This window comes from Onychostoma macrolepis, chromosome 03 (assembly GCF_012432095.1).
Source record: "Onychostoma macrolepis isolate SWU-2019 chromosome 03, ASM1243209v1, whole genome shotgun sequence".
NCBI lineage: Eukaryota > Metazoa > Chordata > Actinopteri > Cypriniformes > Cyprinidae > Onychostoma > Onychostoma macrolepis.
The window spans coordinates 30,370,241-30,396,612 of record NC_081157.1 but is presented as its reverse complement, the minus strand read 5'-3'; the positions used below and the strand labels follow the sequence as shown (position 1 = coordinate 30,396,612).

General features: G+C 38.3%; 1 protein-coding gene and 2 long non-coding RNA genes across 5 annotated transcripts; 1 reads left to right on the top strand and 2 right to left on the bottom strand.

Annotated features, from left to right (window-relative positions):
- Nucleotides 1-1,245: 1,245 nt before the first annotated feature.
- LOC131538019 (uncharacterized) lies at nt 1,246-2,915 on the bottom strand. Of its 2 annotated transcripts, XR_009270456.1 has the most exons (4): nt 2,782-2,915; nt 2,401-2,513; nt 1,912-2,092; nt 1,246-1,688 (listed from the first exon to the last, which is right to left on the bottom strand). It is a non-coding gene; the product is annotated as an uncharacterized LOC131538019 (long non-coding RNA). The 2 variants fall into 2 exon arrangements; XR_009270455.1 differs by lacking the exon at nt 1,246-1,688 and having other exon boundaries at nt 1,697-2,092.
- Nucleotides 2,916-5,030: 2,115 nt separating this feature from the next.
- Nucleotides 5,031-8,831, bottom strand: actb2 (actin, beta 2). Its single transcript, XM_058770227.1, has 6 exons — nt 8,689-8,831; nt 7,232-7,361; nt 6,890-7,129; nt 6,131-6,569; nt 5,849-6,030; nt 5,031-5,748 (listed from the first exon to the last, which is right to left on the bottom strand). Exons 2-6 carry the CDS (start codon nt 7,352-7,354, stop codon nt 5,605-5,607), a joined length of 1,128 nt encoding a protein of 375 aa, XP_058626210.1. The 5' UTR covers nt 7,355-7,361; nt 8,689-8,831; the 3' UTR covers nt 5,031-5,604.
- A 56-nt stretch (nt 8,832-8,887) lies between these two features.
- LOC131537018 (uncharacterized) lies at nt 8,888-25,504 on the top strand. 2 transcript variants are annotated; one of them, XR_009270159.1, is made up of 3 exons: nt 8,888-9,186; nt 10,531-10,657; nt 10,989-11,732. It is a non-coding gene; the product is annotated as an uncharacterized LOC131537018 (long non-coding RNA). The 2 variants fall into 2 exon arrangements; XR_009270158.1 differs by lacking the exon at nt 10,989-11,732 and adding an exon at nt 23,841-25,504 and having other exon boundaries at nt 8,892-9,186.
- The last annotated feature ends 868 nt before the right edge of the window (nt 25,505-26,372 follow it).

The following is a 26,372-nucleotide window of genomic DNA, read 5'->3' as shown; positions in this document are numbered from 1 at the left end:
ACAACTAAGGCAATGCTGTGTTTAAATGAAGACAGCCGGATCAATGGGCTGTGAAGAGATGAGTCAGAGGATTAGGGCCTGCAGAGAATCTTCCCACAAGAATATTCAGGTGTCATAATAGCACAAATGTTATAATAAGATAGTTATTAGAGGAAAACAGTGATTTTATCTCAGGACATAATGATTAGATGCCTTTGTGTACCACATAAGAAGTGTCTCAGTAATGCAGTAAGCCACTTAAAGGGATAGTTGCCCCAAAAATGACACCCATATGTTATTCCAAACCTGTTTCTTGTGGAACAAAAAAGAAGAAAGCTGATGTTTTCTTACAATGAAAGTGAGTGGTGATCATGCCAAAAATGACAAAACATCACATTACAGAGTATGACTCAGGTGTTATATCCCACATCTTTAAATGCCATATTATAGCTTAGTGTGATGTTTAGAACGACATGAGGGTAAGTAATTACAAAAATTGTTACTGTTAGGTTAACTATCCCTTTACAGCCGTGCATTATGGGGATTTAGGTTATGATGTTATACATTCATGATGGTATTCAGCAATGGTACAAACAAACCCTGATTTCTTTATTTTTTTGGAATATTCAATTTAATTCAATTCACTTTTATTTTTTTGTATAGTGTTTGTATAGACATATCGTTGCAAAGCAGCTTTACATAAAATGCATGTTTCTACATTACAATTAAGAGTAATCTGTTATCAGAGGTGAGTGTGTCAAGGTAATGTCCATGTGATAGAAATGTACTTGGTTCTAAGGTTCTAAATGTACTAGTTCTAGGATAATACAAATCATGCAGTTAGTTAATGACAGTATTTAAGCAGAAATGATGAACACAAATTAAAGCAATGATTACATGCTGTGATCATGATGATTATAATATAACAGTTTCAGCTGTTGATTGAGAGTTTGCGTCATCTGAAATGCTCACAGGGGTTGGCGTCATCTAAAATCTTTTTTAAAAATCTTAAAAATATATAACATTAACAATAAACAAAATAAACAGTTGTTATTTGCAGCAATTCAGTTGTTGTGCTTGTAGTACTATAAATGTAAAAAGCATTTCAAATGAACACAATACAAATTTTACCAGGACATGTAATGCTACTGTAAATAGTTGTAAACCGTTTTGCTCATTTTGGTTACATTGTATGTTGCTCAGTCAATGTTTACAGCCGTGTGTTACAATGAAGGCATTTTGTCTTTGTAAGGGTAGCATTGCAGCAAAGCATTATCAGTTGTTTATGGAAAGGGAAATTATGATGATCTTTAATTCATCATGTGGCTTTCTGTTTTACTCCATGTCATTATGGTGGTTATTAGTATTTATGGTACAAAGCAGATTTGAGTAGTTTAAGTAGGCTTGTATATAAATATTATTGGTTAATGAAAAACAGGCCTACAGTTAAGAAATGCAGAACAGGCAGCAAAATGCTTCCTGTGATGCTTGAAGCGCTGCTACTGTATTTTTTACGGTAAATATTTGTTATTCTTTAACGCAGGGATAAATAAAGAGTCCTTGGTTTGATTCTTTTTAAAGTGGAATGACAGTGTTTGTTGTGCAAGACAAAGAAATGCAGCGATGATCACAACACCTTGACTTTGTGGAATGACAGCGTAAAGCAACTTCCTGCACATCATTCAGTGGTTCACCGAGCCTGTGCAGAGCTGTAATGAAAGCCATGATGAATGTGACATCCAGTGAATAGGGACATTGTATAGAATCCCTCTGACGGCTCAGAAAGCCTTTAATCCACAAGCAAATTGAACTTGGAATTAAGCATCTATTTATTTGCATGATTTGATTTATTATTCTAAGATTAGAAGATGAAAGATGAGATATTATTTATTAGAATAGCTGAAGATTTGACATCCAGATGGCTTGTCTCACTTTCTCAGTATTCTTCATTTGAGGCCAGAGTGCTCAAAGAACAGACTGCTTGCGTTTGGTTCCTCTTCTGGATTATCCATTACTTCAGACAACATCTTTCTCAATTTCCTTGAGTGTGGCACATTCCCCATGCTTTTATTAAAATGATTTAATTTATATTGGAGTTTGGTGACATATAATTCTAGAAAGAGTATAGAAAAAGAGCAGTTCATTGTGCATTCCCAATACAAATTCTTTATGTGTCAAACAGTCATTTAAAAGGTGTATTTCATATGAAGTGAAATAAAAATATAAAGAGCAAAAGGAAGCATCTAAGCAGCTTCTCATGAGTATTGTAACATATTGCAGAAGTGTCTTCTAATGATGAGTTACCTGCCATTATAACTGTCCCTTGGGCTCTGCAGGAAATGGTACTCTGTACTAAAAGCGGAAGACGCTCTTTTCAAATGAAACTTTACAAGGACACTGTAACCAATCAATTATACTTACCCATATGATGAAAAGACTTAGAAAGCCTAGATCATCACAGATACTGAACATCTGGCAGCACAGATATTTATGTAGTCGAAAATCAGATCATTTTTCCTCTCCCAAGGTTTCAGCTGCAGAATCAAGGTTTTATAGTTAACTAAAACTAAAACCAAAACCATAAAAAAACAATTAGTTGCCAAGACAATTTCACATTTTAATTTATTTGAACTACAATTAACTAAAATTATAATGAATAAAACCTGTATAGGACAGACTGCTTTTAATGAAATATTTCCGTTTACTTTGGGGTTAGGTGACAGCAGATTTGATTCATTTAAAAAAAAAAAAAAAAAAATTCTAAAAATAAAATAAGTCATTTGAAATATTATTTTATCTTACCTTATATTGTTTTAGCTAATTGCAAAGGCAATTTTAAGTTGATGTACTAAAATAACATTATAAAATATATAAAAACTAATTCATAAAAATTATGAAAAATAAATAGATCAGTGCTTCCCAAACCTGTCCTGGAGGCCCCCCTGCCCTGCAACTTTTGTATGGCTCCCTTATCTAACACACCTGATTCCACTCATCAGCTCGTTAGTAGAGACTGCAAGAAGAACTTAATTGGGTGTGTCTGATTAGGGAGACATACAAAATGTGCAGGGCTGGGAAGCACTGATATAGATAATTAAAAATAAGAACGATACAAAAATGTTAAAGTAAAAATGAGAACAGAAAATACAAAAATAAAATATTAATAACTATAAAAAACCATAATAGTTTCTCAATGAGACTAAAATAACACTGGTTAGATAGAGGGTCTGTCCTGGAGGTGACACTGCTGTGAGCAGAAAACCTCCTACACGCTCAGTCGGAAACTGTGAGGCACCACGAAATTGTTCTGAGACCTCCAGTGCTCATTTGACCACAGCTCTACAGGGGCCCCGAGCACAATGGATCTAATGACACTGGAGCTCGTCCATATCACAGGCACAACACCTCGCTTCTGTTCATTATAAAAGCACAACAAAATTAAAACATCCTTCAGTCTAGTTTGCATTAAGCAATCAATCACAAATGCTCATGTCTGTGGGACAGGACTAAATGAGTCTCTCGAATAATTGCGCAATCAATGAGAAATAGCGCTGTGCATGCTGATGCCTCTGTCGCCCACTACTCACTTATTAGTGGCTTGCTCCTCTGTGTAATTATTTCATCATGAATGGAGGGGAACATTCGCGCGTGGCCTGCGTCCCTGCGTGGGAAGTTGAAGGGAAGAATGACATTGTGTGCTTGTGTTGGGGGTAGAGAGCGAATTCAGATTAACTTTAATTTAAGGACAGCTTTACAAAAATAATTAAATGGTCAGTGGTAATAAAAGATACAGATAAAATAAATCTAAAAAGCGAATATGGTGGTTAGATAAATAATGAATATTGATTTTGTTATTCAATCCATCGAAAGTTACCTGAGCTATTAATAAAGCACAATCTGTATTATGCTGTACACTCGCACAGATGTACACAGCAGGAAAATCTCTTGATCATTTTTCATCAAGTGCTGTCAGACGAGGAGCAGCTTGCAGTAAATCATATGCAACTAGGCCACCCATATTTATAAGTATCTACTACATCAATAACCAAAGTTCAAGCACACCAGAATCTACCTAAAAACAGCAGCCGCTTATTAGAGTATATTGTTAGCGCAAATTGGATATGTGCTACGTTTTGTTTTTCTATTTCATATCACTTTTACAAAAACATTTTTTTTTTTGTATTCTTCCCAGGAGAGTCTCTTGCACCTTGATTGAGTCACCATTGGTCTCTGTTAGTGGCTGTTTTCTTAAAGCATAACAAGAACTTACTTTACTGTGCGTGTAGCGCCATCTGCTGTACACTTATGTGAAGCACAAATTAAAATGTAGCACCATCTGACCATAAGGTGGCATAATGCTCTCATACAAAGATGTACCCAACAACTGCTCCCTAATACCGTAAGAAGCTGATTGATATTAAATAGTTGAGAAGAATAAAGTTACAAGTAACGTGTCAGCCCCTTGGGTCAGCTACCTATTAGAAAAACTTAGAGCTTGATTCTTATGTACTTCAAATGCCCCAAAGTCAGGTTTGGTAATATACATTTAAGGTTATGGTGTTTGTGCATGAGCAGTTATGTCAGCCATGGTGGCAGACATTTAACCTCTAAGATTTTTAAAAACGGTGTCCTCAAAGCCTTGGAATGACTATCCTGTGGAAACAAAGGCAGTTTTAGACTAAATTGAAGAACATTTAGTTTTGAAAACAATTTATAATGACTAGAGGAAATGACGTACAGATAATTTGAACAATTTTGTATAGTTCGTTCAGTCTGATATTCTCAATAGATCATTTTAGAGCAAACTCTGCATTATAGGCCACTTTGAGAATAAAGTATCAATGGTATTGAGTAAAAATTAAGGAGCTACAACACCCAGCTAAATCTACATTTAAGACCCCAAGAGAGCCCATTTCTACTTTACTGACGTGCTCTAAAGAAATCTGAGAAATGTGAAGGCCCACAACATTAAGGAAAGACTTTATTAAAGCATCTATTGAAAGACCTAAGAGCAAGTTCATTTACCAAAAACACAGCAAGTCACACAGGAGTAGGATGTCTTACACATGTGCACTTTTATTGGAATTGAATTAGTCAGTGTACAGGTTGGCCCCACCAAATGTCTGGCACCGCCACGTTCCACACAGCTTTTACAATATGCCCAGGGGGAATGGAAACCTTTACATCTTGAATGGTAAAGCTTCGTTTTTTTGGAGCAAAGAAAAAAAAAGAAAAAGAAAAAAAAAAAATAACCCAAGATTTTAAGGCTGAAAGTACAAAAACCCAGACATTGTTTTGTTACATAATTTACATACAATACTACAATGTTAAGTATGCTCCCAATTACTGGGCAGCCTTCATAGAGGCAAATAAGTTTCGGAACAATGCATTTAACAAACATTTGGAATGACTAAAGAAAACAAAACAAAAACAAAAACATTGAGTCCTCAGATGCATTGTAGAACTTCGGGGATGCTTATTTGCCAAAAAACATTGCCGTCACCTTCACCGTTCCAGTTTTTAGATCCTGAGTCAAGCGCCAAAAATAACAAAAGCCATGCCAATGTTGTCGTTTGAAGTTTTTCTCTGCGCAGTTTGAGTCGGCGTGAAGTGGTAACAGTCCATTTAGAAGCATTTGCGGTGGACGATGGATGGTCCAGACTCATCGTACTCCTGCTTGCTAATCCACATCTGCTGGAAGGTGGACAGGGAGGCCAGGATGGACCCTCCGATCCAGACAGAGTATTTACGCTCAGGTGGGGCAATGATCTGTGGAGAGATGAAGGATTAGCAAGATGCAGAGGTGCCACACATGTGCAGACACAGACTGATATGAGAGGTAAGTGTCAAAATTCAGAGCACAGCTTACCTTGATTTTCATTGTGCTGGGGGCCAGGGATGTGATCTCCTTCTGCATCCTATCAGCAATGCCAGGGTACATGGTGGTACCACCAGACAATACAGTGTTGGCATACAGGTCCTTACGGATATCAACGTCACACTTCATGATGGAGTTGAAGGTGGTCTCATGGATACCGCAAGATTCCATACCTACAAGAGGAAGATGAATGGTTAACCCAAGTTCTTCTAGACTTGAGTTGGAGATCTAGAGTACACGCACACAGCAGGTAATGCATTTTAGGACACCTACCCAAGAAGGATGGCTGGAACAGGGCCTCTGGGCACCTGAACCTTTCATTGCCAATGGTGATGACCTGTCCGTCAGGCAGCTCATAGCTCTTCTCCAGGGAGGAGGAGGAAGCAGCGGTGCCCATCTCCTGCTCGAAGTCGAGAGCCACATAGCAGAGCTTCTCCTTGATGTCACGGACAATTTCCCTCTCGGCTGTGGTGGTGAAGCTGTAGCCTCTCTCGGTCAGGATCTTCATGAGGTAGTCAGTCAGGTCACGGCCAGCCAAGTCCAGACGGAGGATGGCATGGGGCAGGGCGTAACCCTCGTAGATGGGCACAGTGTGGGTGACACCATCACCAGAGTCCATCACGATACCAGTGGTACGACCAGAGGCATACAGGGACAGCACAGCCTGGATGGCAACGTACATGGCGGGGGTGTTGAAGGTCTCGAACATGATCTGGAAAGAGAGGGTTTGAGAAGTTAACATCACGCTCAAAACAGTTACAGCATACCATCCACATACCCATGCAGAGGTTAGTTGAAAATCCAGAGTAAAGAAGTGCAGAAAGAGTAAGATAAAGAGTGTGGCAGAAAACTGCAAAACAGGCAGGCAAAGTATAGATAACCTGCTGCTTCCAGCAAAAGGAGGAGAGACTCAGGAGCTCAGAGGACACAAAGCCTGGAGGAAGTGAACGAATGAATGAACAGGAGAACCTAAAATGAGGTAACAGGACAGACAAGAGACTTCAAAGCACCGCTTGATAGCCAAAAACCAACCTGTGTCATCTTTTCCCTGTTGGCCTTGGGGTTCAGGGGGGCCTCTGTGAGCAGGACGGGGTGCTCCTCTGGGGCAACACGCAGCTCGTTGTAGAAGGTGTGATGCCAGATCTTCTCCATATCATCCCAGTTGGTGACAATACCGTGCTCGATGGGGTACTTCAGGGTCAGGATACCTCTCTTGCTCTGAGCCTCATCACCAACGTAGCTGTCCTTCTGTCCCATACCAACCATGACACCCTGTAAAAAAGACAGAAGCATGTTAAAATTTGATAAACATTAAGGAACTAGAGAAAGAATAAGTCTCATTAAGCAGCCTGAAACTAATCCTCAGTTTCTCACCTGATGTCTGGGGCGACCCACGATGGATGGGAAGACAGCACGGGGAGCATCATCTCCAGCGAATCCGGCTTTGCACATACCGGATCCGTTGTCAACAACCAGTGCGGCAATTTCATCATCCATGGCTGAACTGCAAAAGAATGAGAAACCCGGTTATGAAGTGCCATGCAAGAGCGCTTCAGTGAGCATGTGACCACGTGGAGTCAACTTCCTGTTTCGTGCCGCATTCTACAGTCTGACCGCCAGTGGGTGCTAGAGCGACAATGCGCGCCTCAGATCTGCCAGACAAAGGAAGTCCCTCTGCATTCTCTCTTTATTACCATAAAAGGCAATGGTTTGAGCCGCTTTGCGGCTGCCGGCGGTGTGGCACTCAGCCAGAGTCGTAGGGTTCAGTAAAAAGGAACAGATTTCGACATTCATCACGCCAGGGCCACTCCCTAAATTCTACACAAATGAAGTTTTACATCCTCTTCCATTCTCGCCTGGTATCAATTACACAACCGAATTTCGACGGGTGTCTGCCCAAAATTACTGCGTCACAGAGCCGCAGTCACTTCAATGCCTCCTCCGGCGCAGACTTCACACTAAAGCACGATCTTCCTCAACCCATTCAGCTTATATTAAAAAGCCTTCATCAATGAGACTTGAAAATCGCTTCCTCCGACACGATTATAACCAACATTTGAAAAAAAAAAAAAACTTAACCAGAACACTTTAGTTATTAAAACTGATTAAGTGCCTTGCATTTAATAAAGCTTTAATACTGAATATAGATACTTGAAGAATTTAATTCACTCTTAGTAAAAGACTAAAGGGCTGCACACTAACTTGCGCTATAAAACACCGTTTTCACTAAAAGTGTCAGACGTGCTGAAAGTGAGCTAATAGACGCGTCTTTAAGTCACTTAAGTGTCAAAAGAGATGATATTGGTTTCATCAGGTTAAGGGCGGCAGATGAATGCTGGTTAGCCGGCTAACAGCTAAAGTAGGTCACACCCTGCTGCAGCACCGCCTGCACAAAGAGCTTCCCGTGCCGGCTATCCTTCAAAGTGTGCAACATGCCTCACTAACATCTTTAAAACTCTACAAACCACATTCACAGCCGTTAAATCATTGTGAACCGAGGCACATCTTAAGGTTTCAAGGGTTGAAAACTTATTTCACGCCGGCCCATTCAACGTCGTGCCTAACAACGGTTGCCGTCAGTTCCACCCGACATATCCACTACATAGTTAAGATATCACAGCAGACATTTATAACAGTTCCCACATGTTAATTCGGATTAACGAGCGTTTAAGCAAGTTTGTATTTAACGTTAACTCCAAAAAGACCAGCAAGTTAACCAAGCCTAATAACTCAATCTAGCTTCATTTGTAAATTTTAATTAAACATTTAAATTAATATTAACGACCGAATACTGTAATAAAATGCTTCAAAAGCTTACAAAATCAACTCACCTTAGGTTTTGGGGGTTTGTCGACTTAAGAGAATGGGTTACAAGCAGATGATATTCCGCACTAGCTGCGTGTGGAGGAGCTCAAAGTGAAGCTGAAGAGCTGGGCGCGCTCTTTTATATGACGGCATGTGCCCGGCTCGAGCCATAAAAGGTAAACTTTCGCAGCTCTGCGCTCTGATTGGTCCAGCGTCACACACCCGGCTGTCGCGTGCACATTGCTACACTTGCTTCTCGCAACTTGAGAGCGAAGGAAGGGGAAGCTAGACTATATGAAGAGCCAGGCCTAGGCGATTTTGATCAAAATGGCTCTTTTTGTTTGCGAGTTTTAATACGTTGCTTTCCGTATTCTCGTATTTTGTTGTGATAACGCCAGCAAGGCTGTTTTAAGTCTTTCAAAAAAAGTCTGTGCAAAGGTTACAAGTGCTAGTATTGGTCATCATAGTGATGGACACCTCCTTGATCCTGTGTTGTGTTTACAGTCTAACACAGCAGCAGCTCTGTAGGTCTTTTACTTCTTATTGTATTCACAATAATACCATACTACTTATGTGTGGTTATCTACCAAGTACTTCTCTATGCTAAATAGGGGCATTTTTCATTGAAATGAGGATAGCAAAGTGATATGACTGTACACTGTAGAGAAGCAGCTAACTTAGCTGGTCTTGAGTTCATTAGGTAATGTTTTCAATGAGAGTGCAGTGAAACCTGGAATGAATCAGGCTTGCATTCCTGTAATTGTGAGTTGCCTACGCAAAATTCACAGGAGTAATATTTTGTATGTGCTTAGGTGTGTGCATGTTACGTGATAAAGATGATAAAGGGAGAGATAGTAGTTGTTGAGGGCTGTAAGTGGGCCTGACCCAGGTTTATATTAGACATGACTTCAACCGTTAGCATTCACTTCTTGGTCTTGACCATTGAAATGATGTAGATGTTTCAAGGCAAGGCTGGTTTCTCAGTCAAAAATATATTACACGGTATTGATAGCCGCACAGACAAATTAACTCGCTGGAGAGGTTTATAATAATAAAGAAATCTTGAAAACATTGTTTCCTTTGGATAAGAAAACAGCGTAGGCGTTCATGTTCAACTAAGTTAAATAAAAAATATTTATTGCATATTTCGGATGTTGCCACAGTTTGAATAATAGATAAAAGGCTGTGCTTGAACAGCAGTGATGTTGGGAAGCTACATGTGACTCTTTAATGTGTGACTTGGGAGTAATGCACATGGCCTTCAATGGCAGTTATAAACAAAAACAGCTGATTATGTCAAAATCTCCTGCTGATATCAAGGATAGTGCGGTTTTGTGGCTTATATTAATGGGGTTTTTTTTCGTCTTCAGTACATTTACAACATATTTAACAGGACCCTTTTGAAGCTTTGAGCACTTTTCCTGTAAAATACATGTAATGAGTTTCTCCGAATTGAATCCTTAGATATCAAAAGTTGAGTATAAGTTATGGCTCAAACAATGCACAACAAACATAACTTATTTGTATTAAAATTTTAGCATCAGCAACTAAATCATGCATGACATTGAAAGATTTATTGAGATAATAATTACTGTATATAAGCCCAAAAGTAAGAAGGTCTAAAAGTATTTTATCTACAAGCAGGACATATACTCATCAATATGGTCTATTCCTCCCATCCCCCAGCATTTTTTTCTTTTTCAAAGAATGTCAAACGTCCATCCCCCCTCATAAACACACAAGTTGCTGTAAGATAAGCAAATAGTAACTAGGCACCAAACTGTGATTGATGTGATGTGACATGCATCTTCCAATGCAGTCAGTATTTTTACTTTGAACAGCCATGCTTCTCTTTGTAACTTTTGTAGATTGGACTGGGGTCTTGTTACAGCAGATGTGCTTTTGTGAGTCCATAGTTCCCCTGAGGACCACCACCCTTCCCTGATAGCAGCCTGCCTTCCCCCACTTCAGCGTTCCCATTCATCTCTAAATAAGGTACTATCCTAATGATGTTCAGCTTTGCCCCATGACATAAGACGTCCAGAGCAATAACAATTATGTTGTGGGTTATCACCATGATAATGTCATTGTACTTGAGAATGCTGAAGTTTTTATCTTGTTTCTGATACCAAAGCAACACTTGAAACAAGATAAGAAACGTAATTACGAAGTTCTTCTCAAAGGACCACTTTCTGGGTGTGTGTTGTTTTTGTGAAATCTGTTGCATTTAGAAGTTTGTTGTCTGACTGATCATTTCCCTCAGTTCAGCAATATACTATCCCAATCACTAAACTGACCTTTTCTTTTGTTCTTCCACGCTTTTAAGAGTTGAACAGAAACACTCTTCATCTTGAAACAAGCATTGAAGCACAGCAGAAGGCCAAAATTTGCCCCCCGCAAATAGCAGACGGACCACCGATTGATTTTAGATTCACTTATACTTTGTTGCTTGGTGTGCAAGGTCAGATACTCAAGCTAGAAAGGAAGTCACATGCTGCCAGCTGGCCTCTTAGTCTAGAGTTTGGATTATCCCCCCTCTTTATGACCCAAATGGATTCATATGTACTCGTCCATCTCCTTATATGCATGTAAACAAATTACACACTTTTCTGACTCAAGTATTATGCAGTAATGGTTGATTTGAGATGCATTTATGGGGGGGTTATATTCAACCAAATAATGTTCCGAAGTGATTCTGAGCTGAACTTTTGCTGACAGAGAAATCTTTTGTATCTTCATTTATGCTGTCAAACCATATGCAACAGGATTTGATACTGACCGAGAAAAAAACACACTGTTCCTCATTTGTGTTCCTCAGTATAACAGTTGTGACTGTGTCCTTTCTTACCATACCAAAGCTTCACTTCCTCTTTGCTGTAATAATGGGTAGAGGACCACAGGTCCGATTTATGGCTATCTGCATGTATACGGTTGACAAACATATAGCTCTGCATACCTGTTGAGGCTGGGTTTGTTGCCATTCATCATTTAGAGCAGGGATAGGTCATGCAAAAATGAAAATTCTGGTACTTTTAACTCTCATGTCGACCTAACCCTGTATAACTTTATTTCTTTTGTGGAGAATTTTGAAGAACTGTTTTTTCCCATAAAATGAAAGTCATTAGGGTTCAAAACAGTTATTCTGTGGTCAAAAACAGTTCTTCAGAACATTCAGACAAATTGTTTTTACTTTTGTTTTCCACAGAAGAAATGAAGTCATACGGAATTTTAAATTATTGGGTGAAATCCTTTTGATGGTGCATTTGGGCACCTTCCTGTAATGTTTACACTGTAAAAAAAAAAATTCCATAGCTTTTACAAAATAATTTTGCCTGCTGTATGTGCCAGAATAATTTTGTAGAAAATACAGAAAAACTCTAAACACATTTACAGAACAAACTGTAAATTTTACAGTGTAAAACTGTAATTTACAAACAAGAAAATACAAATTCAACAACGTTTCTCCTGCTACTGAAATCTGTTTTGTACCCTTAACATATACTGACAACCACCAAAATAAAGCAGGTGGTAAAAGAGGAAGCCATGTGAAGAATCAGTGTTCATCAAAAGTAGCTTTTCCGCAAGCTGAAGTATATAATATATAGAAGGTAGACCGAGTCATTTACACAAATACAAAACACTTTTATGGTAACACACATGACACTTAAATAATGCAATAAACTTTAAGCAAACAATAGAAGATGTAACTTAAAACCCAAATGTACATAACTGATAACAAAAACTATTAAGAAACATGATTATTTAAACAAAATACTTTCAAATGTGGAGTCACGCAGGGAATTCTGGGAATATCAGTTTACAGTTTTTGACTAAATTATACATTGATTTGTTCTTTTTTTACTTCTAAAAATGGTATAATTAACAGTATTGTACTGTAAAATTACAAGAGATGTCTGGTTAGATCTTTTACATTATACATATAGAACGGGAACTTACTGTTAACCTATTAACACTTTTTTTTCTGTAGCGTTTTTACAATATTTTACAGTTATAATTACACTCACTTTTTACAGTGTACATGATGCACTCTCTTTTTTTTTTTTTTTTTTTTAAAGTTCTACTCACTGTAGTGATGTAAAAATCTGATCATTTTAATGTCTTGGATCTTTGAATCTCATTCAGGAAGATAAGCGAAACTTTATTCAAGTCATTTTGTTTATTTGAGCTATGAGTTATTTATTTTTTTTCCAATATCCAAATTACCTGATGTCCATGTCAATATGTCTATTTGTGCAAACTTTCATCATATTCCGGGTTAGAAAATCATGAGAATGAAGCCAAAGACAAATCATGAGAAATGACTGATGACTACTTGACCACTCAACTGGGTCTTCGTTCTTTAATCACTTGACAGCCACATACACTGTGTGCAGTAAACAGAATTAATTAGTTCACCTGAGGCATTTTGTTCATGAACGAAAGGATGTTAAGCATGGGTAGTCACAAAAAAATGAACAAATCACTTTTGAGTCATTTAAAAATAGTCCATGATTGACACCCCACCCCACTTTGACTACTGCTAACAGGGGCTATTAACGAGATTAAAAATGTTACTGATTCCCTGTTATTGAGATATACTTAACTTATATTGATAGAATTTCTTCAGAGATTGCATAAAATGCCTATTTACCATTGTAAGCCCATGCATTGTCAATGCATGCTTATGATCAGTTGACATACTGGAATGTAGGATTAATGCATTTAGTTCCACTAATGTGTGGCCTGCAATTTTCCTCTCCAAATGCATTGGGATTTACCCAGAGCCGAAGGGGCCTGTGAGATGGTACTACCATATCGGTCAGTTTCTAGCAATATCTGCTTTTCGACCAGGACCCTAGGCCTGCTAATCTACCCTCCACCATCTGTCTGCTCGTGAGAGGAGGACTGAGCAGGGATTGGCCCTGCAATGAGTCAGACATGCACATCCACACTCCAGACTCAGTCAGCCTTTAAACCAGCATGGGAGAGATTACTGTGCCAAGCAGCATCGCTTAAGCCTGCTACAGGAAGTTGAGTAATGCTAGCAGGAAAGAGACCCTGCATCATAGTAGAATTTTACATATCAGGGAGCGGTTTCAACATTCATGAGACTTGGTCAAGCATACATTTAATGCAAGATTGAAATGATCCTTGAACAATATTTCAGCAAGGTCAGCTCATGAAAGCTCTGGTTTTCTTAGAAGAAATTGACAGATTAGTGTCTGCAAATCATGCCAGTCATGTTGACTACACCGGAACCTTTATCTAAATATTGTAATGAAAGCTTGCTGTCATTTTGTCATTACCCTATTCATCAGACCTTTTATTCTCAAGAGTTTCATATTAATGTCTCTTGTGCATGAAATATCTGCCATTCCTGAGTGATGCCTATGTGAAACTGATTAGGTGTGGCACTCTCAACATCTTTGGCTAGACTGAGTGAGTTGTACCAAGGCCCAGCTCCAGCAGTAATATTGGCAGAGACCTATGTTTGGATCATCAGTGCACAAAACCTTCCAGTCTAACCAATAGCACTGACCTAATTAACTACTAAACAATTATGTCATCTACAAAGATTTTCTTAACTTTGAGTTTCAGCAGATTCACATTTGACCCAGTCAAGTAAATATGCTCATTGAAATGTAGCTCCTTCCTTAAAAGATTCAAATTCCACAGCATGAAAACCAAAGACCATTGTTAGTTGCCAAATAAGGGAATGACCTACGCATGTCTTACAGGAAGTGAATTTTTAAGGGATGTCATTGCTTCTGCAAGTTTGCACAGGAAATCACATTCAAATATTCTGGTGTGGGGAGAGTGTAGCCAACTCAGGAATGTACAGCTGAGTAGTACATGCTTGCTGTTCAGTGTGCAATGTACTCCTCTCCTCACTCTCACTGATGTGTAAAAGACAACATTAGAGCACACAAATAGGTTTTTTAAAATTACTTTGTAAACAGCTGCCCACCTTATATGGGTGCTTTATTACTTTTAGCAGAATTAGTTAAGATCTTATAAAGACCATGTTTATTGTCTAATTGTATTATCTGATTTTTAAAATTAATTTAATTCCCTCTACCAGAAGGCATTTATTTGTTTAGTTGTTTTGTATGTGCATCACTCATTAATGTAATGCTGAAAAAAGAAATAAACAATCATTTTGGGACTTAGCTTAGCATAACATTGTGTTTAAAATATGAGCAATCGAAAGGAAAACCAAACTAAGGTTTTCTGAAGTCTGCTCTGTTTGTAACCTTTTGCCACAATCCTTGCGAGTCTTTACCTTATTTTCAGTGAGTTGAAATGCACTGACTGTGCAACGTGAAAGAAATAGACAAGTCCTTTCTTGTAGAGCAATTTGGGAGCTGTTTTGGCTCAGGTGTGGCGCAAAGCTCAGAATAATAGCCAACGGAAAGAGTGGCTTTTGTAAATGTACAATATTCTACAAGTAATGTACATGTAACACAGTGTAATATAATATAATTTATAATTACGTTTTTGTAAAAGTAAAATGTTTTCATACACAGGATGATATAATTGCGTATGATAGGAAACCTTGACATCACCAGATATGTGAAGAATTTTCATGCAGAGAGATAAGATACAACATAACAAGATATTCAGCTTGGCTTGTGCTGCATTTTTCCTCTAACTGTCCACAAAAGGATTCTTCATATTTATTTCCTCAAGGGCTTTTACTGTAGACGGTTTGTGCACTTTGGCTGTGTTAGGCCTCGCCCTCTGGTCGATGTAACAGCAACCGCCATAAAAGGAAATCTTTAAGTGTGTCACATGGTAACAATGTCAAGAATTCAAGGCCCTTGTCACATGGGACTTTCTCATGGAAATCAGATTGAAACTTCTAGGCCTAATGAATGAAGCAGCGCTTGGTCCGAGATGCTGGGGAGTTTTAATTAAACAAAGAAGTTTTTACTTTTGGTTTGCTGCAGTTTCGAACTGCACAATGTGAGTCTCTTTCCTTCACACATGCTTGCATATTTGAGTAGTTGATGTAAATTCAACCTTCACAATATACAGAAATGTTTCTGATATTTGTTTGTAGTAGGTTCCTATAGGTTACAGTTGGATTTCTGTTTTGTTTATTTGAGTTAAAGCAACAGTGTTCCTCATTCGTTTCTTTAGTGAAAAACTGAAGGTTTGCCTTCAAATCTGCCTCACTATGAGTAAGAAGGAAGTGGTTTTAAATAATGACAGCGAGGTCATATCCATATATAGTCAGCCTTGGCAGGGCAACGATGACTGATGATGTCTCAACTTTAGATAGCTGATTTCATCTCTCTGTGCTTTGCCATGTTCTCTCAACATCATTCGCTCACATTACACTTTCACACATTAATGCTTGACACAGTCCATTAAGCCAGATATATTATCAACAGTCTCTCGTTCATTTTCAAAATCTCTCTCACTTTTACTCTTAATCTACCGCTCCCAAACACGCACACGTTCTCATGCTCGCACCGTCACTCTCATGCTCGGCCCCTCCTTACACTGTTTAGACAGCAAACAATTACGAGTAGAGAGCTGATGGGCAGGGCTTAGCTTTATCTTCAACTTCTCAGCCTCCATATATGGAGAGGACTAGCAGGTAGTGATTGCCAAACTTAGTCATCAAAGCATGCGTCTCATTCATTGCACACTCAGCTTGTGTTTTACTTGGGCTCTGAAGACGTGCGACTCTTGCCTTGTAAGCTCTGACTTCTTTCTGATTTCCCTTTTCTCAAGCAAAATTCCATGACATAATATGCTAATTGATTTTCAGAGGCTGAGATCTTTAAAGGAGTTCGGGGTCACTTCCTTCAGCTGGATTTGCGAGAGAAAATGTCATTGTGCTGTAGCAGAACCATATACTTGTGGATGTGGCCACAGCAGCTTTTCCTTTGGTTTACGAGGTGGTAAATTCCTCTCGGCAGATTGCTATTTGTTGATTATTGACTGAACCAGTGTCATGTTTAAGATTGAGGGACACAAAAGATTTCCCCCCTCCCTTTGGCTGAGAAAACAAAAGTGAGTGACCACATTTGTCAATAAAGATCCAGTCTGAATTATGTTTAGGTCTCGGTGTGTTCACTGCCCAGCGCCACAACTGTTCTTTAGAGAGGAAAATTATAGACTGTGCCCATGACTCTTGACTCAAAAGTTTTGTTAGGGTGGGTATGGTTGAGCCCATAGGCATGGTAATCATCAACTTGACATTGTGGGATGAAACAGTGGTTTTTGGGTGAATGCTTGCCCATGTCAAAGTCTACTTTCATGGAGGCACAGCAAGACGTTCCCTGAGCACCACTAGAATTACCTGCAGCTCTTATGTAACTAAATCTTATTGGCTCATGGAAAGCTGACCCTGATGACCCTGTAATTAAGAGTTAAGCCCTTGTATCAGTCAACTGCCACTCAAATGTGCATTAACCATTTAACGTATGTGAGCAAAGTGTACAGAATTTAGAAACATCTTGGGAAATGTATATTTTAACTAGTGCTGTCAAATGATTAATCGCGATTAATCGCATCCAAAAAAAAAAGTTTTTATTTACATAATATATCTGTGTACTGTGTATATTTATGTAAATATAAATACACATACATAAAGTATGTATTTTGAAAATATTTACATGTGTATATATTTATATAATTTATGTTATTTATAAATATATTTCATATATAAACTTATGCATGGGTGTGTATTTTATATATATACTTATAAATATACAATATATACATAATAAATATACACAGTACACACACATATACTATGTAAACAAAAACTTTTATTTTGGATGCAATTAATCACGATTAATCATTTGACAGCACTAATTTTAACCTTATTAGTGTTTTTATTAAAAATGTAGAACATAAGAAAAATACCTTCATGGATCCAAAAATAAGATCTTTGTTTTGAAGGCTCCCAAATGCTGATTAAGGTGACTAAACTGTGTTTAAAAACAGACTGAACGTGAGGACTATAGTTCACGACATTGCTCAGTGCAGGCATTCCCAACATACAGAATGTAGGTCAGGAATAACATCCCCCTTTCCTCATGTTACATAATGCAGGTTTTGCACAGCTGGAAGACTCGGGCCTGTTAACCATGTAATGAGGCAGCAAAGTGAACATAAAGCCTGCTGATATTTAGAATGCTTTAAAACTCACTGACTTGCAATTCAGGAATCGTGCATTCAAGTGGGGAATTAGCATTTTAAGCCAGCTAATTTGATTCACGTCATTCTGGATTTAATGGCGTTAATTATTCACATTCAGACTTTATTAAAGCTGAATCTTCCATATTGTGACCTACTTTTTGACTGTAATGCAACCAGCTTTTCACACGCCTTCTCTGGGAAGCATAGGATCTTTCCTCTTTCCAGTGCATGAACAATTCAAAAAGAGGGAGGCGCGCCTGTTTTTCGGGGCTCTGCTGTTTTATGGGGTATTGAAATTGAGATGCTTAGTATTCTGTCTGGCCCTATGCCTGGCCTCTCTCTTTTAGCTCCGCCTCTGAACTGGGAAGCCTCTCCACCCTGATCCCCTCTCTTTCAGCAGCATTTCATTCTCTCCCACCTCCCTAAAAACACAGCCAAGCCAACTGCCGCAGGCAACAGAGGGTCAGTCAGAGGCCTTTAAGGGTACCATGACTGCAGCAATAATCTTGCTAAGCCATGGAAAAAGCTATTTTTCCCCCTACAGGCTGAGTCTGGGAGGGTCTGTGTTCATGCAGTGTGCCCATCCCACCACTACTCTTTATGTACGACTGACTGGCTGATGCTCTGTTTACTGGATGAGGGCTGACGTCACTACACCTGCTTTTGAGTCTAAATATTGCTGCCTGATAGAAAGGAAAAAGAACACTCTGGAAAAACATTGTCATGTAAAGTCTGGACAGAGGTGATGAATGTTTAAATTGAATATTCATTTGCAGGGTCAAGTACAGTCAAGAGAGTTTTCTTGTTGAGTATTGATGAAACAACATAATTTGTTTACAAAGAAATGGTTTGATAAGTTTGGTTTGATTACAAATTATGTAAATGCAGTGGCAGTCTATTTCTAGAAGTTTATAGAAATAGTTCTGTACATTTCACTCACATTTTGATGTACACTGATTTTATAGGTGTACTTCAGACTGGAATCTCCATTATGATTGCTGCAGTCTGTTTCTTCTTGGTTATAGAAAACACTTCCTCCTCCTGTACCAATCTAACTGTGTTTTGGTGGCATTTTTGATCATAGTGGTTTTCACTCCTTCAGCCCCTTAAACAGGGTGGCCATTTATCCCAAATAATATCATTCCACTTATTGTGACAGTTACAGAAAAACTGTTGATTTAATCACTTGAAAAATCGTAATCAAATCATGTTTACTCTGAATGTCTGTGATTTACTTTCAGAATCATCAAATGATTACATGTTAGATTAAATGACTTCTAAATCTTTTGTTATTGCTCACACTGGCATCAGGACTATTGGTGTATTCCTCCTGGGATGTTTGTATTTTATAAGTTGGGGGAAATTGCAATTATGATGTCAGGTGCAGATCACTTTGGTCAGAGCAAGATGTTTTTTTACAAAAATGCAGCAAGGTTTTTAAACTCTACTTCTGCAAAATTATGAATAAATTTGTGCATCGGATGTGTTTTTGCTTTTTATGTTTTTTTAAATTGTCTAAAGATATAAACTGAATTGAAATTATATGATATTGTAAATGATCTTGTAATTGTACGTTGTTCAATAAATTTTGTACATGCAACTAGTTTTATTGTAAAGTAAAAAATAGTAATTTCATACATTTTAACAAATTAACCAACAACTACAGATGCCGCATCCTTTGTGTCCATCTTATCTCAACGACACGCTCTCATCTCGGAAACTCACTCGTAATTGTGACATTGTGGTGACGTTCATGTGTGATCAACTCATAAATACGATCCTTTCTGACATGACTTGAACACACCATTATTTTGCAGTTCATAGGTGTGGGTTTTTGTTTGTTTTGTTTTTTATGTATCTGGGGGGGTTTTGTTTCTGTTTAGTGTTTTGGAAGAAAAAACTTCTGATGATTAAAGCAGCTTACTGTGCCAGTGTAGCTTCTCAATCAGAGAAGTCTAAATACAATTCTAAAAATGGCATCAAATATCATGAGTTGTTACTGTGTTATGGAATGTGTTTGGTAGCATGCTTGTTGATAAACAAAGAAAATTTGGCACATTCTGACAGGAAGAGAGGGATAAAGAAGGAAACAGAGTGAACTGAATAAGAAAGGAAGCAAAGGGAATCCAGAGCCTGCTCCAGGTCTGTGACAGCTATGCCCTAAAAAGGAAATCCAGTGTTTGGGCATGATGGGAGGGGCACCCAAGTAAAGAGAGAGGCAGAAGCACAGGCCAGGTAACAACAGACAGGTCTCCCACTTGGAGCCAGCAGTCCCAACCAATTAGCTGCCACCTTGTTTTACTTTTAGACTGTGTGAATGAAGCATGGGGGAAGCCACAAGAATCCCCTGATCTAATTAGGTGTCCCATTGTTGACCAGTGTGTTTACTACAGGTAAGCACTACCCTCGTCCTACCTATGCCTTTAATGCATGCTGCAATGCCTAAAAAGGCAATTGAAAGCTGACAGCAGGGATTGGCAAAACACGTCTGGAAATTTTGATCCTGTCTTTCCCTCTGTCTCTCTCTCTCTATTTTCTCTTTTCACTGTCTCTGTCTCTCTGCTCCTCATTTCTTCTTTCTCAGTCTGAGTTCCAGGAGGCCAGAATGAGGAATCAGTCTACAGATATGATGAAAAATGTGTATGACCAGCTATAGCCACATAACCAGTACTGTGAGCATTAAGGCTTCCAAAAAGAGATGAAATTTCCATAACGGATGGAGTATTTGGGTCAGGTGTTCTGCTCAAGGGAAGAGCATGTTGAAATAACACATTTACCATATTCAAATATCTGTTCGTGTTTCCAGTGATTAATATCTGTGAGGAACACGGAAGCTATCTTGAGCAAAATCATTAAAGAGGGAGCATTTCTTGTCAAGATAACAAGCAGATTTGCAACAGCAAATCACAAATGTAGTCAAGTGTAATCTCAGAAAACATGGAACTAATTTATCAACTCTGTGTTGAAGTTTCATTTGAGTAGCAACAGATATTTTCTTTCATATTGTGTCATATGTAGTGGTTTGTTGAAAAAGAAAAAATGTAGGCCAAGACTTGGTTCTGTCCATTGATTCTGTTGATTTGAAGGAGGCAGATCTGAATGTGTATTCAGAGTCAATTGTTATAAAGGGTTTAAGCTGACTAAATGATTGATCAAGTTTGGTATACGTCACCAGAGAAAAGTCTGATGTTTAACTGGGTGGTTATGAAATTATGATTAAACATAAGATTAAAAAAATTAAACGTGCATGAATAAATTGTTCACAGCAAGGTCAATTACATGAATTTAGAAAACAGGGTGAATTTCATATCATCTTTAATTACTTTACCAATTAGGTCAGTTCATTTTAGAGTAGTAACTATTAGTCACAAATATTAGTCTTTCACCTAAGCAAATAATTGTACTTATAACCATGTTTGAGGATGAGCAAATCTAACTCAACAGTCACATTTAAAAATGTCTGCTGCTGAATTTATAGTTTTTATAGGCATGTTTCAGATTAACTTAATTTGGTGTTTTGGAGCCTTATAGGACACTGAGAATATAGTTAGATTTAGTGCATCTTGAGAAAACTTCCTTCTTTCATCAGTCTAATCTGAAACTAAGAAAAAGGTTTACTTCTTAAATTCAAATGCTCGTAAATTGCACTGTTAAAAGTATGAAATGTTTTTACTTTCAAGTATGTTTTAGAAAGATACTTTGATTTGACACGGTATACTCAATTGAGTATCTCAGCACTTTTTATTCCTGACAAGATATTATAACAGGTAAAATTCTAGTAATAATTGTCCATGTCTCTAGTAAAGCACCTCTCTTTCTTAATTCATGAGAAAGCTGCACTCTGGCATTACCACTTCTCCACAGATAGGTGGCAGACTTTTTTTACTTCAAAGCATTTATTGCATGATTCATCCCAAAATGCCTGTTTCTCCAATCACACACACTCACATTTGACCTATATTTCGTAAACCATCAGCTTATATAGAAGGAGACTGGCTGTGCTCATTTTTTTTAGTACTCAGGTCTTCTTCCCTTCAACCAAATATTGTTTCTCTGATGGGATGTGATGAGAACACAAATGGACTGGAGCCAGGTAGATGTGTGCCATGGTAAACAGATTGCTGTTTGACTAATGAATGAGAGAATGTGTGTTGTTGGGAGCTGGACAGATGGGCAGTGGTGAGGCAGGATCTCAGATCACAAAGACTTGGCTCAGCATGAGATGAAAGGGTGGTGCCTGCAGGCCCCTTTCCTCCACCAGCTTCAACCTACAGGCCTACAGCTGGCCTCTGGTCACCTCCACTGCTTTCTGATATATGTGGAAAGTATGGGTGGGCTGCACAAAGACATTGTGGGCTGGTTAATTGTTTTGGGACATCGTATAGGCTTAAATCATAAATATTTTGACATTTTATTCATATTTTCATATCCATTTTACCATAGAATTTAACAAAAAATAAAAATAAATAGTTTTAAAAATAAAGGTTCAGCAATGCCATAGAAGATCCATTTTGGCAATGGAAATATAAAGTTTAAGTTAAAGGCTCTTTATGGAACCATCAACGCCAATAAAGAACCTTTATTTTGAAGTGTGAATTTTGGAACAGATTCACAGTAAACAATTAGCTTTCCATAGAGTGTTTGCCAAGATGAGACAATGGACATGAACCTTGCAGATATCAGTAGTGTATGTGTGTGTTGTGCCATCTGTGCCAGATGTTAATGAAACATCACTCTGAACAGATGGCATGTGTCCCCACATATAAAGAGTATGACACTTGATAAGAGTCTCTGACTGGCATCAGTGTCAATGATAATATCATTTAATTCATGACAGTGTTAAAACAACACAATGTTGAAAAGACACCTTCAATAAACGAAGCATGGTTTTTTAAATACCATCTCAGTGGAATCTCCTAGAGGTGCTAGAATCTGGTTCTTAAATATTTAGTTTAATTTAATTTCTTACAACTGGGCCAATATGTGTGGAGAAAGAGAGCAAACAGCTGGTTGTGAATGGTCAAAAGAGTCGGCCCCACATGAGAGCAGAAGCTCTTTGTTGGACCAGAGCATATCATTAGCATATAAAATACCTTATTTACCCTGTGGAGACAGAGAGCTGAGTGAAGACAGAGGGGGAGGGAAGCCAGCGGAAATCTTTAGATGAGCACATGATATGAAAGCTTTCAGTTATACCTTAAATAGCCATAGTCTTAATTCACAGCATGAATGACAGACAATGCTATAGATATTACTGCTTGATATTACAGAATTAACATGCAGTAACAACTTGCTGTATATATATTTAAATTACCGTATGCAAAACAATATTTTAGTGTGATTATCCAACAATAGTTTTATATATGTATTTACAGCTTTTCCAAGAAGTGCCACTCTAAACATGAATGGCTTTACACTAGATTACATAATCACATCAAATGGCATCTGAAATAAATGATTCTAGACCTTTCCTCAGAACCAGCTTCATTTTTTTCTTTCACAAAATGACTTAATTTTGATTAACATATATCAATTGTTTATTCACTCGATATCTATAAAAACATGAATTGTGGAATGTTTTGTTTGAAAAGTGTGCTTGTGCTGTCATAAATTCACTTGGTTTGATATTGCATTTTTACATTTTTGTGTGTGACTCGAGTCAAAATTCTTCTTGGGTCCCATGTATTATTCAGACGTGTGGCCTGGCAGTAGTTATTATATATGATGCAGTTTCACTAATGGGTCAGTAGATGGCGCAGCAGAGCCCCAAACCGCCACAACATCCACGTAATGCTGCACCCAAAAAGAAACCATGTCAGTATGACAACTGGTTCAGTCAGACATTGTGATTGCTCTGTAATTTATTATCAGTTATGGAGCTTAGCCTAATGTTTTTATATACATATATATATTTATATATATTTTTTTTCTTAATGATGACACATCGTGCATCAACTAACTGTTAAAGGTTTTTGTTTGTGTTTCACTGATGGCCTGACCTTGAGCTCTATCATATCAGCAGCTGCAAGGACATGCATTCCAGCTCCTCAGATCCTGTTCCCTATCCATCTGACGCACTTTGAGCATGAAGATCAATGGAGCCAAGGGCAGTGTGTAAGGGGATCCAGGGCCAAGGAGGAGAGCAGATTTGTGTTTTATTTGTTCTGTGGTGCAGACCTGTTTGATGTGACCCTCTCCCATTTCATTCATCCGTAAAATCTGCTGTGTGTGAGTGAAAACTGGGGGAGTGGGTCTCACTTGATACTCAGATGTAATGAGGAACTGCCAGTCATGTAAAAGGGACAATTCACCCAAAAAATGTAAATTCTGTCATCATTTACTCCCCCTAATGCTATTCTTCTGTGGAAGATAAAAGAAGATATTTGGAGAAATGTCTGTGTTATTTTTTTTTGTCTATGACAACCAAAATTTTGTTAGCAGAATTCTTCAGAATATCAGAATATTCTATGTTCTGCAGAAGAAAGAAAGTCCTACAGGTTTGCAGCGACATAAGAGGGAGTACAATTTTCCTTTTTTTTTTTGGGGTGAACAATGCCTTAGCAGTAGGGTATCATGTTGAATGTATTAAAAATAGGAAAAGATATTGAAATGTTGGTATATGAGTGCTGTTTCCTGTCAGGGTCATCTTACAGTACCAAATTTCTGTCTTGGTGATGATGTGTGTAATTTTCCTGATCTTAATTTCATATTCATAGACTTCAACTTTATTAGTAATTTTCTCCTAAATGTGTAAACACCGTACTTTTATTTAGTTTGAGTGTTTTTGCAATGCAAAGTGTGACTGGGCCAGGACCTGTTTTGCAGACCATTGGCAGACAAACATTTCTGCATTGTGATGTTAGTTTCGCATAAATCTCACGCTTTTTTTAGCACAGAAATCTCACACTTTCACAGTTCTCGCATTAAGTTTCTATAGAAATAGCAAAACATAAAACAGAGAATGCAACAAGAAAATTAGTTTGGGGTCTCCGAAAGCATTGTAGTGCATTGCTTGTTTAGACATGACAGAGATATGACTGTAATCTAGTCTTTTGTAATTAACCTCCAGGCTTTCCTGTGTGCTCCTAATTACTCTACATAAACAATGTGGGATCAGTGCTAATCTGAAAGAGCCCATTCAGAGGCTTTCATGTGGGGCTTCTAATGGGCTCTGCAGGCGGGGGAGTGCAGGCTGATCCGGAGGAGGTGGTGGGGGGAGTTCACAGGAGGGAACTGTTAACAGATCACCCACACCACTGGATTCAGATACCAGGGTTGAAGGCATAAACTCAGCATCACATTAAACAGCCTGGTTCCACTCAGAAGCCATAACCACCAAGCCCACACCATAAACACAGGTCCTGCCAGTCTTAATGCACATATGGTGATGCAGTCAATGCTCACAGACTTTGCCATCTTGATTAGATTATATTAGATTACAAGTACAGCCAATTAAATACACTTCAAAGAAACATTATGATGTAAATGTAAATTATTTCAGATTCTAATAAGTAAATTAGGGACATTGATCACGTGACTGTAAGGAAGGTCAGATGTTCTTCCATTGAAGCTCAAGATGCTCTTTGGATCTCAAATCATTCAGCGCATGGTCATCAGGTTTCAGACAATCTTGCTCAGGTTCTGCTATCATGAAAACATAAAGGCAAAATAGAAGTATTTTCACCAGAGGGCTCAGATGTTTGGGTCTCACAATATCTTAGAAATATGTAGTGAAACGAAATACTGTAGGCATACCATTGTTTTCCTCTTCTCTTTTCTATGGTAATGTTTTCACTGCCAACAGTTGTCTCAGTATGTTTATTTGCACACAGGATGATCACCTTATCTCTCACACCGTGAGATCTATTTTATCTATTCTATTAGGTGTATGCAATCAGCAGCAAGCCTGAAAGACAGCTGCGCTGATAGGACGATCATTCATTAAATTGTAAGTGGATATATTTGTTTACTTTTTCATATAGTCACAACACCCTTGATTAGGAATATAATGTCAAATGATATTTCCAGATTGAATAAATACAAAATTTCCCGACCTTCAAGCCATTTAAGATGTAGATGAGTTTGTTTCTGTAGTTTTGGAGAAATTTAGCAAACAAATGAAAAAATTTCATACAAGAGCACAGGAAAAAATAAATGCATTTCAGTGCATGTCTCATCTGCTGCATCACGCACCACACTATCAGAATCCTTGTAGCTTTATTTGATCAGATGATGTTAGCTCTGTAATCCAGCGCCCCTTTTTGTGTGTCATGAAATTTAATTTACTGAACTGGAGCAGGGTCGGTAAAGGCGATTATGATGCTCGGCATCATAATGAAATGCCTGCATGCTGAGTCTTGACATTGAAGAAGATTTGCATCTGCAGGTACAGAAGCCACCTTTCGACTGACTCTGGTTCATGCGGTCAGTGGCGCACACTGCAGTCACCCCTCCCCACATGTCTCTGCAGCATGACCGCCCCCCCCCTCCTGCCTCGCCGCCCTGTCTCAGGGTCTGACTGACCTATATCTGCCTGCTCTTAGCGTAATCT

Bases quoted from the DNA above. Each gene is read 5' to 3' on its own strand.
- actb2 (XM_058770227.1), bottom strand. From the start codon at position 7,354: ATGGATGATGAAATTGCCGCACTGGTTGTTGACAACGGATCCGGTATG. The intron at 7,130-7,231 runs GTGAGAAACTGA...TCTTTTTTACAG, and splicing joins TGGGTCGCCCCAGACATCAG to GGTGTCATGGTTGGTATGGG. The intron at 5,749-5,848 runs GTAAGCTGTGCT...ATCTCTCCACAG, and splicing joins CCAGCACAATGAAAATCAAG to ATCATTGCCCCACCTGAGCG.